Source organism: Sapajus apella, unplaced genomic scaffold, assembly GCF_009761245.1.
Source record: "Sapajus apella isolate SASKATOON/1434 unplaced genomic scaffold, GSC_monkey_1.0 scaffold97, whole genome shotgun sequence".
Classification (NCBI taxonomy): Eukaryota; Metazoa; Chordata; class Mammalia; order Primates; family Cebidae; genus Sapajus; species Sapajus apella.
In genome coordinates, this window is record NW_022437037.1 from 2,651,372 (window position 1) to 2,666,993 (window position 15,622).

General features: G+C 55.0%; 2 protein-coding genes across 7 annotated transcripts in view; both read right to left on the reverse strand.

The window, feature by feature from the left end:
• The window catches only part of ST6GALNAC4 (ST6 N-acetylgalactosaminide alpha-2,6-sialyltransferase 4), a 9,049-nt gene extending 2,179 nt beyond the window's left edge, over positions 1–6,870 (reverse strand). Inside the window, exons 1-5 of one of the 4 annotated variants that reach the window (XM_032257367.1) lie at positions 6,599–6,870; positions 6,181–6,267; positions 4,485–4,670; positions 2,595–3,007; positions 460–567 (exon numbers count right to left, since the gene is read on the reverse strand). In XM_032257367.1, coding sequence (XP_032113258.1) covers positions 460–567; positions 2,595–3,007; positions 4,485–4,670; positions 6,181–6,192 — 719 coding nt within the window. In that variant the 5' untranslated portion in view covers positions 6,193–6,267; positions 6,599–6,870. The remainder of the gene's footprint in view (positions 1–459; positions 568–2,594; positions 3,008–4,484; positions 4,671–6,180; positions 6,268–6,598) is intronic. The other 3 variants (XM_032257368.1, XM_032257370.1, XM_032257369.1) reach the window with 3 other exon arrangements.
• Positions 6,871–10,782: 3,912 nt separating this feature from the next.
• The window catches only part of PIP5KL1 (phosphatidylinositol-4-phosphate 5-kinase like 1), a 9,091-nt gene continuing 4,251 nt past the window's right edge, over positions 10,783–15,622 (reverse strand). For 2 of the 3 annotated variants that reach the window (XM_032257371.1, XM_032257372.1), the window contains exons 8-10: positions 14,420–14,532; positions 13,981–14,134; positions 10,783–12,007 (exon numbers count right to left, since the gene is read on the reverse strand). In XM_032257371.1, the coding sequence (XP_032113262.1) occupies positions 11,740–12,007; positions 13,981–14,134; positions 14,420–14,532 (535 nt within the window). In that variant the 3' untranslated portion in view covers positions 10,783–11,739. The remainder of the gene's footprint in view (positions 12,008–13,980; positions 14,135–14,419; positions 14,533–15,622) is intronic. The other variant, XR_004262385.1, reaches the window with a different exon arrangement.

The following is a 15,622-nucleotide window of genomic DNA, read 5'->3' on the forward strand; positions in this document are numbered from 1 at the left end:
CTGTGGTATACAGACATATCAGTGGTATATACTGTGGTATATAGACATATCAGTGGTGTATATATCACTGGTATATACTGTGGTATATAGACATATCAGTGGTATATAGTGTGGTAAGCACTTTTATAGATTATTCCCTCCCTAGATGTTTCAACAATCTTCCAAGGAAGATGTGGTTCTTTTCTCTATTTTCCCCATAAGGAAACAAGGTTCTGCGGAGTGGCATGTCTGGCCCGTGACCAGTCTGTGGCCATGGCAGCAGTGCTGGGGTTGTAAGACAGCCTGCTTGACACTGAGCTCTTTCCCAAGGCCCAGTGTCCAAAGGTATCTGTGCCATGGTCACCCACCGTGAAGCCCACACACCCTGTGCCCCCACAGCTCCCAAATCCTCTGGCTTAAGGCCTGGAAGGGCTCACAGTCCTCCCCACGTCCCCGCGTGCCTGGCCTGGCTGGTCTGACCTGCAGTAGCTGTCGCTGACCATCCCATAGACCACGATCTCCTCACACAGCTCCAGCGCGAGGATCATGGTGAACCAGCCAGTGCTGAGGAAGGAGCCCGACTGCCTCCTGGGTGTGGGAGGGTCGGGGGATGCTGTCAGCAAGGGGCCATATGGTGACTCCAGCCCCCAGCAGCACTTGGTACCTTCCCAGCCCAGGACCACATACCTCAACCTCTTGGGGGGACCCTGGGGAAGGCTGGGGAGGGGGCAGAGCCAGCCCAAGGCCAGCAGTGGGCGACACGCAGAGTGGCACACAGACCCAGGCCTGTTCACCTCCTCAGTACCCAGAGGGGCTTCGCAGGGTTTAAACAAGCCCCGGATGATAGGTGTGGGGGCTCTGGCCATGTCCTCTCCTCATCTAAGGGACCAGGCCTGGGAGACAGCAGGAGGCAGCAGGGCGCAGTGGTTTGATGTAGGGGATTGTCTGGAGTCAAAGGATCTTCCACTTGAACCCTGGCTCTGCTATGGGCATCAGTCACATATGCTTGTGAACCTCTCCTGAGCCTCATGAGCTGTCCATAAAGTGGAGATAATTCTAGGTGGTTGTAGGGAGGGAACACCGTCAGCCCAGCCCCCGCCCCCATGCCCCCATGCCCCCATGCCCCCATACCCTACTCAGAGCAAGGGGCTAGGTGGTGGCGCCAGCCTCAGCTCTCTGGAGGCAGCATTCCTGGGTACCCTCCTAGCCGAGGGCTACCCCCATCAACCTCTACAGAGCAGGTATGAGCTGGTTCATTCATTCAAACTGAGTGCCACCCAGGCCCTGCCTCATCTGGTGCTAATATTCCCAAGGGAAGGAGACAAACAGATAAACAAGCAGGTAGGAGACAAATCTATAAATCTATAAATCTATAAATCTATAAACAAGACGATGGCAGAGGGTGAATCCATTGCCAAGACAAGGAAACAAAAGGATGGATAAAGAATGCCAGGGCGGGAGGCACCCCTTCAGAATGGGGTGGTCAGGGCGGGCTTCCCTGAGGAGGTAACCTGAGTAGCAAGAGAAGCCTGTCAGGAGAAGATTTGGGAGAAGAACATTCCAGGGAGAGGGAACAACATGTGCAAAGGCCTGCAGGTAGAAGTAGGCATGGATATCTGAGCCCCAGTCAGTATAGGTAGAACAGGGAAAGTGAAGGAAAGAGAAGGTCACAGAAGCAGGCAGGGGCTGGATCATGCAGGCGGGCTGGCCAGGACTGGTGGGGTGGGAAGCCTGCAGCTTGGGTCAAGGTGACACCCACAGCCCACTGCATGTGTTGCATGTGACAGATGAGGGTACAAGGGGAGCCAGGGACACAGCCCAATTTTCTGGTGGATACACCAGAGGCTGACTTCTATCTCCTGAGTGCAGCAGAGGCTGGCAGAGGAGCAGGTGTGTGGAGGAGGGACTGGCAAGAGTCAGGAGTGCCCTTTTGGGTATGGCATAAAATGAAAACCTTGAATGCAGAGTGCTTCACCCAATGCCTGGTGAGCAGAGGGCTGTTATTGCTCTGATCCTTTTTTTTTTTTTGAGACAGAGTCTTGCTCTGTCGCCCAGGCTGGAGTGCAGTGACTCAATCTCAGCTCACCGCAACCTCTGTCTCCAGGGTTCAAATGATTCTCCTGCCTCAGCCTCCTGAGCAGCTAGAATTACAGGCATGTGCCACCATACCCATCTAATTTTTGTATTTTTAGTAGAGATGGGATTTTACCATGTTGACCAGGCCGGTCTCAAACTCCTGACCTCAAGCGATCCTCCCACCTCAGCCTCCCAAAGTGCTGGGATTACAGGCATGAGTCACTGCACCCAGCCTCTAACTTTTGTTATCCAGAAGGGATATCTGAGACCAAGTTAGAGCATCCCCTGCAGAGAGAAGTGCTCCTAATGCCTCCCCACACTGGCTAGTGCTCCCATCAGGTGCTCAAAAGGCCCGACGGCCCTCAACACCATTTCAGAATCTAAATCTGTGTGACAGTTTCCTGAATGACATCCCCTCTGCCTCTGTGAGTGCCGACCTCCCAGGCCTGATGGAGCAGACCTATGATGGACAAGAGACTCCTGGGGAAGGAAGGCCCCCAGCTGCCAGGGAGAGTCCAGCAGGCCGGCCCCAGGCTCACCGGTTCTTGCCCGTCTCGTCCTGGAAGATCTGGTCGCAGTAGGCCATCATGCGCTCGGTGAAGGTATACACCTGCAGGCCGGGGTACATCCTGGTGAGCTGCAGCAGCGTGCGGTAGGTGCGGCCACCGAGCACCCGGTCCATGTGCCTGCCCTGGCCCCACACCACGTAGAGCGTGTCTCGGGCCTTCTGGAAGTAATGTGAGTAGTTGCGCAGCAGCAGCGGCACGCTTGTGTGTGAGATGACACGCAGGGTGCTGCGCTGGCCCACGTCCTCCTCAAAGCCCACGGTGGGCGCCTGGTTCATGCGGAACACGCACTCAGCACCATCGATCTCAGCACCCAGGCCTGAGCCCAGCATCTGGCCGGAGCTGGACACCACGGCACAGCTGCGGCACGGCTCTCGGACCAGCGGCTGCAGAGCAGGCAGGGAGAAAGAGACGGAGGGGCGTGAGCACCAGCTTCCACCCCCTGCGCCACCCCCAGGAACATCCAGCAACCTTGCTTGATCAGGTATCGGCTCGAAGGACTGTTATTAACCCATGTTGCAGGCTGGACAGCAGAGGTGACTATACCAAGATCACAGTAATATCCAGTGTCGGAGCTAAGGTTCTGCACTCAGCCCCCACTTCCTCATCAGCCATATTTGTGGTCATTCCTTTTGCTGCCTCTGAGGCCCTAATTGTCTCTACATAATGAGCCCTTATGAGGTTTGCTTGAGCAAATTTTTATAAAACACTTAGAGGCCGGGCGCGGTGGCTCAAGCCTGTAATCCCAGCACTTTGGGAGGCCGAGGCTGGTGGATCACAAGGTCAAGAGATCAAAACCATCCTGGTCAACATGGTGAAACCCCCGTCTCTACTAAAAATACAAAAAATTAGCTGGGCATGGTGGCGCGTGCCTGTAATCCCAGCTACTCAGGAGGCTGAGGCAGGAGAATTGCCTGAACCCAGGAGACGGAGGTTGTGGTGAGCCGAGATCGCGCCATTGCACTCCAGCCTGGGTAACAAGAGCGAAACTCCATCTCAAAAAAAAAAAAAAAAAAAAAACACTTAGAACAGTAGCTGGTACAGACTGGAAGTCATATAAGTATTTGTTAAGTAAACATGAGCCTCAGCTCTTGAGAATCACTCTTAGGCCACCCCCTCCCCTACACATGCCCCACCCACACTGTGCCCAGTTTCTAAGTAAAAGCAGGATCGTCAGTGCCCAGGACAGCTTGGGGACTCCCTGGTCCTGAGCCTGAATCCTGGCTCTGCCCGCTCCTAGCGACGCGGCCTGAGCCCAAGTCACTGGCCTCTGTGAGCCTCAAGTCTCTCATCTGTAAAATAGGGAAGAAAACAACATCTGGGCCAGTGCAGTGGCTCATGCCTGTAATCCCAGCACTTTGGGAGGCCGAGGTGGGTGGATCACCTGAGGCCAGGAGTTCGAGACCAGTCTGGCCAACATGGCGAAACCCCATCTCTACTAAAAACACAAAAATTAGCTAGGCATGGTGGCACATGCCTGTAATCCCAGCTACTCAGGAGGCTGAGGCAGGAGAATCCCTTGAACCCGGGAGGCAGAGGTTGCAGTGAGCCAAGATCTCGCCACTGCGCTCCAGCCTGGGCACCTGTAGTCCCAGCTACTCGGGAGGCTGAAGCACGAGAATCACTTGAACCCGGGAGGCAGAGGTTGCAGTGAGCCAAGACCATGCCACGGCATTCCAGCCTGGGCGACAGAGCGAGACTCTGTCTCAAAAACAAAACAAAACGCTTATTTCTTCTTAGAGCCTAGGGCTCAGAGAGGTGATGTGATTGGCCAGGATAACATGGCTGGTGAGCAGAGGGACCAAGCTCAAGGTCTAACCTGGCACAAGCCCAGCTCTGACTACCCACCCCCAGCCCACTCACCTTCCCATCTGGCACACTGCTATATCCACTGAAGTGCAGGGGGCCTGGCACAGTGGGCCTGGAGCCTGAGGGGAAGTGGTGGTCCAGGCACGTGGCCAGGCAGAGGCGCAGGCCAGCCCAGCAGCACAGGAGGATGTAGACGGCAGAGAAGACCACAGAGCACAGGATGATGAGCAGGAGCCGACCCTGAGGGAGACAGTGGCCATGGGGGGGCGTATGTGGGGAGGGGATCCTAGAAGCCGCTTTGGAGCTGCACCTAGGACAGCAGCAGAATCCAGCCTCCATTCACTGGACCTTACTTGGGGAGGCCAAGCTCTGGGCACATAAGGCCCTGGAGATAATACTGTCATCATCTGGACATTCTAGATAAGGAAAGCAATTTGGGGTGAAATGTGTAGTTCAAGGCCATACAGCAAAGAAGCAGCACAGTGGGGCCTTAAAAACAGGCTGGAAAGCCCACATTCCTAACTAGAGGCCAGGGTGTACTGTGCGGCCTATGGCTCTCTGTCCCTCTGGCCATGTTTCCTCCTTACAAACTGGGGACTAATAATGCCCACGGTGTGAACTTATGGGAGCAGAGCAATGAAAGCATTCTGTATACTGTAAAGTGCTGTGCACATGACAACGGGAAAGGGATGCCTCAGAAGGGCCACAAGCCCCTTCAGCCTAGGACCAAGGCTGCCTAGTGTGGCCCCACCTCCACCCCACCCCAGCTGACTCAGTGGCTGTCCCCTGGTGATGATCAGGATCTGGGTCAGCAGGCCAAGAGGCACAAGGAGATCTGAGGAAAGTCATTCAAGAAATGGTTTTAATAATTGAAAGGCTGGCGCCTAGAGGTTCCCACCTCCAGAAACCATGTGCCAAAGGCCATCAGAACCAGGAAGCTCTTCTAGCCATCTGGCCTGGGCCCAGCCTGGGGCCGGCCAAGCTGGCAGACTTACTGGACCCCCCCACCAATGCTCCCAGGAGGGGAGGGGCTTGGTGGCGGCAGAACTGTGGGTCAGTCGCTAGGTACTGGGCTATCCTGGTCACCACCTGTGTCTCTCTGGGCTCCAGTTTTCTAGACCCAAGGCATAAGTCCCTAGGCCACCCTCCAGAAGCCATGGAGCAGTTGACTGGTGCTCTCTGAAAATCAGAAGTGGGAAAGTGACCCCCACCCCACCCCATCACCCCCACTGCCCCAGCACATCCTGCCTGAAGCCCACTGTTTTCTGCCCATAAGCGACGTCAGCTTCTAAAAATAAGTCTTCTGTGTGGCCAGCTGTGCAGGGGAGGGAGTTCTGCCTGGCACCTGCTCCCCTGCCCATGAGGGACCAGAGACCTTGACTCAGGCAGTCAAGGTGAACTGCCCCCCACATCCAGCTCTCTTTCCCACAGCCCAGGACTTTTGCGTAAAGACAAGAGTAGTTGAACTCAACTTTCACACCCCTAGTCCCAGGAAGGCCTCGCCTGGTGAGATCGTAGCGTTACCTCTGTTTTACAGGGAGAGCAAGGCACTGACCCACAGAGGGGATGCCACCCGCCTGGGACCGCACAGTCCGCAAGAACAGCGCTGGACTTTGAGGCCAGTCTGCCTTTCTCTGCACCGCAGCAGGGAGGTCAGAAGTGGCAGCGGGTCCTGGGGTGGAGAGGCTGCTGAGCTGCTCCTCTGGTCAGGGCCTTTGCATTCCCTGAGAGTCTTTCTTCCACCACTTACCGGAGCCTTCATGCTGTCGCTGTCCCTCAGTAATTTGGGGGCTGCTGTCTCCAGGGCTGGGGCTGGGAAGGGGTAGGAGCCGGGCACCTGCCAAGACCCGGAAACTCAGAGCCAGGAGGGGTAAGGCAGATGGGGTCCCAGGCTATGGGGGAAACTGAGGCAGGGGAGGGTACAGGCCGGGGTGAAAGCACATGGAGCCCGGGAATCCAACGCCTTGACGTCTCTAAACACCGGAAGGCAATGTCCTCATCCTAAGGGAGCAGGAATCAGCGACCTTTGCGAGACCGCCTGCCAACCCAATCCTCACTGCGCAGATGGGGAAGAGGTAGCGAGGAGGCGCCCCCAGCTCAAGGTCACCAATCAGGTCTGCGGCAGAGAAAGCCAGAAGCCAGGAATACCACCCCCTCCATCCTCCTACCTCTCTACCCGGGGGACGAATGGAGAGGCTGGGGGAGGGCAGGGCGTGGGGTTTTCACCGCCCTTCCAGATTCCACTGCCCCATCTCCCCGCCAGGTGCTAACCGGGCGTGCAGGCTGGGGTTCGCAGGAGGCTCGAGATCCGTTGTTCGGAGCTCCATGGCCTCCGGGCCGGGCCGACCGGGCTGGAAGCAGGATCCCCGGGGCGGAGGCGGCGACGCGGCCGCCCCTTCTGGAGGCTGGAAGCCGAAACCGCGCTGCCGGAGGCGGGGGCAGGGGCGGGGCCGGGGCCGGCGGAGACGGGGCGGAGACTCGCGCTCCGGGGGCGGGGCCTGCGCGCCGCGGGCGGATCCTACGAGCGCGGCCTGCGCGACCTGGGGCGGGCTCTGCGTGGCCCGGACGGGGCGGGACGTGAATGGCTGGCGGCGAGGCCTCCAGCTAAGGGCGGGGCCTCCGGGCCGGGGCGGAGTCAGACTTCGCTCCGGCCTCTCACTTTTCCGTCTTCCCGCATTTCCAGCAGGGTCCTGCCTGGGCGAGGCTGTTGGGGCCGCAGGGGAAACTGACCTAGAGGGTGTCGGGGACACCGTGCAGTGGCGGCCTGGCTGTCCGGACTTGAGTGTCTCCATTTCTGAAATGAGGGTTGGGCAGGAAAATTAAGCGGGGCTTCGGGTCAGGCAGCCCACCTTTCAACTGGTAGGGTTGCCGGATTTATCAAGTAAGACACAGAATGTCCCCCGACACTGGAAATTCAGATAACGAATAAATTCTTTATTTTCAATGTGATCATTTTACTATGATTATGTCCGTGTGGCATTCACCTGAGCCTGTTTTTCTCCTCTAAGACAGTGCAGAGGCAGCTCCTGGCACAGCCAGGATTCGAACCCAGGCAGTTTCACTCCAGAGCCGGGGCTGTGACCACCTACTCTTACCTCTCAAAGTCTTCCTTGCTGGAATGTCCTCCAAATCCAAGTCAATTCAGCCCAGGCCCTGGGCAGGTGCTGCAGTGTCCTATTGGGGTCCTATTGGGGTCCCTTGGGATCTCAGAGGCAACTGCCTTCAGGCGTCAGGTCGGTGGCAGAAAGCACTGAGGCAGTAGCAGGAGTGGGCCTGTGGGGAAGTGAGAAGGCAAACTTCCCGTCTAGGATCTTTAGTTTGTTTTTTTGTTTGAGATGGAGTCTCGTTCTGTTGCTGAGGCTGGAGTGCAGTGGCGCCATCTCAGCTCACTGTAACCTCCACCTCCAGGGTTCAAGAGATTTTCAGCTAATTTTTGTATTTTTAGTAGAGACAGGGTTTCACCATGCTGGCCAGGCTGGTCTCAAACCTGCCGGTCTTAGCTTCCCAAAGCGCTGGGATTACAGGTGTGAGCCACCGCGCTCAGCCCTCGTCTAAGATCTTTTTTGCAAAATGTTGCATTGGCCGGAAAGGTCATCCCACCATCCCCACCGCAGTCACCTCCTCTGTAGGGCACTGGCCTGGGAACCAGCTTGCGCTCCTGCCCTGGTCTCCATGTCAAACTCCTTTTTCCTTTTTCTCAGAGGCTCAGGCCTGGGCAGGATGCCAGGGTATCCATCCACAGCTCAGCAACCTTCCCAGTCTACCCTGCTCCAGGTTCCAAGCCAAATCACCCCTGAGCCTGGTGCTCTAGGCCTCAGTGCCTCCCCTGTCCAGGGGCTGGGAGGAGGGCTGCTGCAGTGGCCCTGCACCCCAGGGGCCTCCTTTGAGCACAAACCCTCCTGTCCCTGCCACTCCAGCCTGGACAGACGTGGGGAGTAGTGGTTCATGCCCAGTCGCCATGGCCCCTCACTCACACAGGCAGTGGGTTCCCAGAGCCAGAGCCTTTCCCCCTCAGCCCTCATCCTTCAAGTTTCTTTCCTCATAGGCCCAACCCTGAGGGTGCAATGGTGAGAAGTTCCCTATGGATTCACTCACTGCCCACGATGGCTGGTGAAGTGATGATTCCTCCCCAGAGAGGCAACTCCATCCTTGCTAGGGCCACGTGGAGACAGGGGTTTGCCCCAGTGGCCCCGGGCTCCCAGGGTAGATGAGGATCAGAAGTCCATGGTGGAACTGTGACCAGGAAGTCACAGCCCCAGATGAAGACCTTCACTTTGCTCTTAGCAAAAAACTACTCTGCTTACCACAGCCTAGAAGATTCTGCGCCATGTGAACTCCTTCAGTCACCCTCCACCTGCCCTGGCCACCCTCTGCCCGCCAATCATACTGAAGCCATTCCTACCATAGGGCCTTTGCATTCACTGTGTCCTCTGCTGGACTGCTCTAGTCACATGGTGGCTCCTCTGGTCATTCAGCTCAAGCACCGCCTCCTCCAAAAAGCCCTTGCCAGCCACCCTGCCCAACCCTGCACCCCCAACCCTCCTGCCTCACCCGAACTCAGTTTTTCATAGTATTTGTCACAGTCTGAAATTGCCCTGTGTATTAACTGTTTACTTTGTTTAGGTTCCACCTGCCCCATAGACTCTAAGCTCCACGTGGGCAAAGACAGACCAGCCACGTGCTCAGGGCACTCCCAGCACCCACACTGTGCCCAGCACATTAGGTGCTATGTCATGTCTATCAATGTGTGAGTTAGGAGAGCCTGGGTCCCATGATTTCTTGGACAAATCACTTTCCTCTCCAGCCTGAGATCCTGGCTAGGCTCACAGCCAGAGACCCAAAGGTGGAGAGGGGCTGAATCATCCTTATGTGTGACAGCAGGACTCTGTGGCGCTGACTCAGCCCTGTGGGAGCCAGACGGGTGGAAATGTGGTGTCAGACCCCAGTTCCTGCTGCAATTCCCTGCCACCTCTGGCTTTCCCTGGACCATCACCTCCCGAGTGATGGGCCTGATACACTCTTTGTCACAACTTCCTGCTAAAGCAAGAACAAAAAATTTCCACTCAGCCCATGCCAGCACAGAAAGGTTGAGAAATCAGGCAAGTTCCCCGAGACGACTAAGAGTGATGTCAGTATTTAAAGTGCATATATTCTGTTGGGGTGCAGTGGCTCACACCTGTGGGCCCGACACTTCGGCCAAATCAAGTGGATTCCTGGAGCTCAGGAGTTCAAGATCAGCCTGGGCAATATGGCGAGACCCTGTCTCTGCAAAAAAATAAAATAAAAGTAGCCAGGTGTGATGGCACATGCCTGTAGTCCAAGCTACTTGGGAGGCTGAAGTGGGAGGATCACTTGAGCTCAAGAGGCTGAGGCTGCAGTGAGCTGTAAGCATGCCGCTGCACTCAAGGCTAGGTGACAGAGGGAGACCCTGTCTCAAAAAAACCCAAAAACCACATATTCCAGGAACCAAGACGGCAGGCCTGCAGCCAGAGCTCTGCGTCCTCCCTCCTTCCCCTCAGCCATCTTTCTTTTTTGTTGTTTTGTTTTGTTCTGTTTGAGACAGAGTCTCACTCTGTCGCCCAGGCTGGAGTGCAGTGGTATAATCTAACTCATTGCAACCTCCACCTCCCAGGCTCAAGCGAGTCTTCTGACTCAGCTTCCTGAGTAGCTGTGACTACAGGTGTGGCTAATTTTCATATTTTAGTAGAAACAGGGTTTCACCATGTTGGCCAGGCTGGTTCCTGACCTCAAGTGATCCACTCACCTCGGCCTCCGAAAGTGCTGGGATTACTGGCATGAGCCACTGCACCCAGGCCCTCAACCGTATTTCTTTCTTTCTTTTTTTTTTTTTTTGAGATGGATTTTCACTTGTGTTACCCAAGCTGGTCTTGAACTCCCAACCTCAGGTGAGCTGCCTGCCTTGGCCTCCCAGTGTTGGGATTACAGGCATGAGCCACCGTGCCCGGCCCCCAGCTATCTTGCTTTGATGGGATCTGGCAGGTCAGTGGAATGAGTGAGTGTTGTAGCTGAAGGGCTTCCCCGAGTTCCTACATTGTCCAAACCTGGGGGTCCACTCTTGGCCCACATGGCCCCCTCCCACTCTGAAACGTTTTTCTTCTCTTACCCCAGACCCTTGCTGTATCCTTAGCCTGGGATCCTCCTAGGGATGTGTCAGACTCTTCTTTGGTCTCAGTGTAGAAGTTAAAGCCCCTCCCCCAACACCATCCATCAAATGATCAGGTAGGGGGTCCCTTCCCCCAGATTGTGAGTTCTGAGAGTTCCGTGAAGGCAGAAACCATGCCACTTGCTTCATGCCCAGGTCCCCATTACCCAGCAGAGGGCCTGTCACATGGCAGGTGCTCAACAAATATTTAATGAGTTAATGAGGTCTGTTTCCATCCTTTCATTTTACAAATTAGACCAGTGAGGCACAGAGAGGTTTAGCACCTTGCCCCAGTCACACAGCCAGTCCCTGGGGCAGCTCTGGAGGAAAGGCCTGCTTGGGGTTGGGGCATGGTCGGATTGAACTGGGGTCGGAGGCCAGGCTGGAGTTTCCTAGGGGAAGGAGAAGGCGTGATCAGGGACCATGCAGGCTCCCGGTGATGTCTGTGCAGCCAAGATCTTGGTCTGACCACTGACCCTTGTCCCCGGTTTACTGATGAGAAAGTGACTTTCAGAGGGCAGAGCTCACTTGAGATCAATAGTGGACCCCGTTCAGAATGCCTCCCAGAGCTCCCCAGGACCCAGCTTCTCCCACCTGCATCCCTAGAGTATCAGGGGCCAGGAAGGGTGTCGGGAGGCCAGATACTCAGGGCCAACCTTGCCACTTACCAGTGCATAAGCCCCTTAAGGTCTCTGGGCCTCAGTTTCCCCATCTGGACGACAAGAGGGCTGCAGCCTTCAGCCTCCCCCCTTGCCCAGATCATGAGGACCAAGCTCCAGGAGTTAGTTGGTGGTTAAGAATATAGCCTCCGGAATCCAAAAGCCATGTTGAGTCCTGGATCCAGCATTTATTGCTGAATGATCTGTTTCAGTCCCTTCACCCCCTGAGCCTCCATCTCATGGTCTGTAAAAAGAGAATAATAGCATTTTTTGAGGATTAAATAAGCTAAAGTAGGGGAGTCCTTGGCACGATGCTGGGCACAGCACCACCGTCAAACGGGGCTGCACGGTTACGGTATTAGTTAGGGGATGCTGCCCTCTGGCGACCATCAGGAGGAAGCACAGGCGAGATGCCCGGGCCCGGAGGAACCGGCTTTCCTGGCGTGCGGCCCATCATCCAGATCCGGAGAGTGGGGCCGGGCGCTGGTCACTCCGTGTGCGCCTCCACCCACTGGCAGAGGCGACGGGCGTAGCGAGCCGGGCTGACAGTGGAGAAGGTCCTGCTCGGGTAGCGCAGTGTCTTCCACAGGTGCTCCAGCCGCTTGCGGAGCCCGTACACCGTGGCGAGATCCACGACACCCAGGAAATAGCGCTGCTCCGGCCCGTCCAGGATGTGAAGGGCGTTGGGGGTGTCAGGCAGCAACCGGCGGTTTTGTGCTTCCGACTCTTCCGGGCTCTGTGCCCCTTCCACAGACCTGGGGACCGACAGGAGAGTGAAGCTGCCACCTCTTCCAGGAAGCCCCAGCCAGTCGGCTCTGCAAACCTGGCCAGGCTGCCCACCCCTCCGCCTGCTCTTTCCCACGCCTGTGTGCCCAGGTCTTTGAAGTCAGGTAAACTGAGAAAAGTGAAATTGATGGGCTACAGGTGCACTGCTCAGTACTTAGACCTTGGCCACACGTGGCCACTGAGCCTCAAAATGTGGACAGTCCCGGTTGAGATGTGCTATAAGAGTACAATACATACCTAATTTCAAAGACAGGATGAGAACAAGGATGTAAAATATCTCATTCATTTTTATGTTGATTCTATGAAATGAACATTTTGGATGTACTGAGTAAATAAACCATAGTATTTCACCTGTTTTTACTTTTTTTTTTTTTTGAGACAGAGTCTCGCTCCGTCACCGGGAGCCAGGCTGGAATGCAATGGCGAGACCTCGGCTCACTGCAACCTCCGCCTCCCGGGTTCAAGCAATTCTCCTGCCTCAGCCTCCCAAGTAGCTGGGACTACAGGTGCGTGCCACCACACCCAGCTAATTTTTGTATTTTTAGTAGAGACGGGGTTTTACCATGTTGGCCAGGATGGTCTGGATCTCTTGATCTCATGATCTGCCCGCCTTGGCCTCCCAAAGTGCTGGGATTACAGGCGTGAGCCACCGCGCCCGGCCTTTCTTTTTTTTTTTTTTTTTTGAGACAGAGTTTCCCTCTTGTTGCCCAGGCTGGAGTGCAGTGGCATGATCTCAGCTCACTGCAACCTCCTTTTCCTGGGCTCAAGCGATTCTCCTGCCTCAGCCTCCCCAGTAGCTGGGGCTACAGGTGCCTGCCACCACACCCGGCTAATTTTCGCATTTTTTTTCTTTTTTTTTTGAGACAGAATCTTGCTATGTCACCCAGGCTGGAGTACAGTGGCGCAATCTCAGCTCAATGGAACCTCCTCCACCTGCCGGGTTCAAGCAGTTCTCCTGCCTCAACCTGCTGAGTTTCTGGGACTACTGGTGTGCACCACTACGCCAGGCTAATTTTTTGTATTTTTAGTAGAGACGGGGTTTCACCATATTGGCCAGGCTGGTCTCGAACTCCTGACCTTGTGATCTGCCCACCTCAGCCTGCCAAAGTGCTGGGATTACAGGCATAAGCCACAGCACCCTGCCATGTTTTTACTTTTTAAAATGAGCCTGCTAGAAAATTTTAAATAACATGTGTGGCTTGAGTTATATTTCTTTCGGGTAGCACTGGTCTATAGCCTTTGGGCCGCACAGACCCTGGAATCTTCACTTCGGTGCCATATGAATTCAAGTAAGTCTATTTCCTAAATTTGTTTGGAGTCATCCAACCCTAGAAGTCTCAGGGCTGCGGAGCAGAAGTTTTGTTGTTGTTTTTTCCTTTCGACAGAGAGAGACTCTGTCTCAAAAAAAACAAAACATAACAAAAATTAGGCAGGCATGATGGCAGGTGCCTGTAATCCCAGCTACTCAGGAGGCTGAGGCAGAAGAATCACTTGAATCCAGGAGGCGGAGGTTGCAGTGAGCCGAGGTGGCACCATTGCACTCCAGCCTGGGCAACAGAGCGAGACTCCATCTCAGAAAAAAAAAAAAATAAATAAATAAATAAATAAATAGGTCTTTTCCTCTGCTCTGAAACCTTCAATGGTTCCACAGCCCCACTGGAAAATGAGCAGATTCTTCAAATAGTCACCGAAGCTCTGGTCCAACTGGACTTCATCCCCTGCTGCCGCCCACCTGTGCCCCTCCTGCCTCTACTGGCCAGGTTTCTCCAGCCCTCCCCTCTACACACGCGCACACACACACACACACACACTCTGCACTTTCCAGCCTTCAGGCCTTTGCCTGCACTGCTCCCGGCAGAGAGAAGGCACTCCCACACCCCCGTGTCTGTCTTTCTCTTTCTCTCACCGCCTCATTCTCGCTGTTGCCCCTGCGAGGGCTCACCTGGCTGTCCGGAAGATGAGGCTACTGCCCAGGCCCCTCTCATCCTCGTGGAGACATTGGAAGGCCATCAGGAGGCTGTAATCCAGCACGTTGAGCTCCCGGAGGAAAGTGGTGTCCAGTTCCATCTGGCGGAGGAACCAGCTCCGCTGGGGCCCTGCCGGAGCATCAGTGCCCCCACCTGAGCGCACCACCACGGTGCTCCACACACTCTGCCCTGTGACAGGAGGTGGCATGTCTGTCCCCATCTCACAAATAAGGAAACTCATCTGTAATCTGCCTTGGTCACCTAGCTAGGAAGTTGTGGAGCCTGAATTTGAACTCTGCTCTGCCTGATTCCAGAATCTGGTCTCAATGACTCAGGCAGAGGGCAGCAGGGACACCCTTCTAAATTTCACCCTGAATGAAGGAGGAGCAGGCAGTGGCCATCCCCTTGGCTCACCCAGGTTGATGGTCTTGCCCTGAAAGTTGAGGTCCTTCAGCACCAGGACAAGGGGGCTGCCCTCAGGGGCAGGTTCCACCCAGCGGCTCACCTCGCAGCCTTTGATGTCATACCTGAGTGGGGGGACAGAATTCAGCTTTACATAGATTTGAGACACACAGAGACTCTCACAAGAGCTTCCAGTGACTACTCATGTGCACTGAACTCATTACATAAATCATCCCCAAACCTCAGCACAACCCTTCTCTTGTTTCTTTCTTTCTTTTTTTAGACAAGGCCTTGCTCTGTCACCCAGGCTAGAGTGCAGTGACACAAACATGGCTCACTGAGGCCTTGACCTCCTGGGCACAATCGATCCTCCCACCTCAGCCTCCCAAGTAGCTGGGACTACGGGCACATGCCACCACACCCAGGGCTATTTTTTTTTTTTTTTAGATGGAGTTTCACTCTTGTTGCCCAGGCTGGTGTGCAATGATGTGATCTCGGCTCACTGCAACCTCAGCCTCCCGGGTTCAAGCGATTCTCCTGCCTCAGCCCTCCGAGTAACTGGGATTACAAGCGCCTGCCACCGTGCTCAGCTAATTTTGTATTTTTAGTAGAGACGGGGTTTCTCCACGCTGGTCAGGCTGGTCTTGAACTCAGGACCTCAGGTAATCTGCCTACCTTGGCCTCCCAAAGTGTTGGGATTATAGGCATGAGCTACTGTTCCTGGCCAATTTTTTCATTTTTTATAGAGGCAGGGTCTCACTATATTGCCTAGGGTGGTCTCCAACTCCTGGGCTCACGTAATCCTCCTCCCTTGGCCTCCCAAAGTGCTGTGATTACAAACACAACCTACCATGCCTGGCCCTGTAGCTGAACTCGTCTATTATTGTTTCTGAGTTAAAGATAAGAGCAGAGGCCGGGTGAGATGGCTCAAGCCTGTAATCCCAGCACTTTGGGAGGTGGAGGAGGGTGGATCACGAGGTCAAGAGATCAAGACCATCCTGGTCAACATGGTGAAACCCCGTCTCTACTAAAACTACAAAACATTAGCTGGGCATGGTGGCGCGTGCCTGTAATCCCCGCTACTCAGGAGGCTGAGGCAGGAGAATTGCCTGAACCCAGGAGGCAGAGGTTGCGGTGAGCCGAGATCGCGCCATTGCACTCCAGCCTGGGTAACAAGAGCGAAACTCTGTCTCAAAAAAAAAAAAAAAAAAAAAA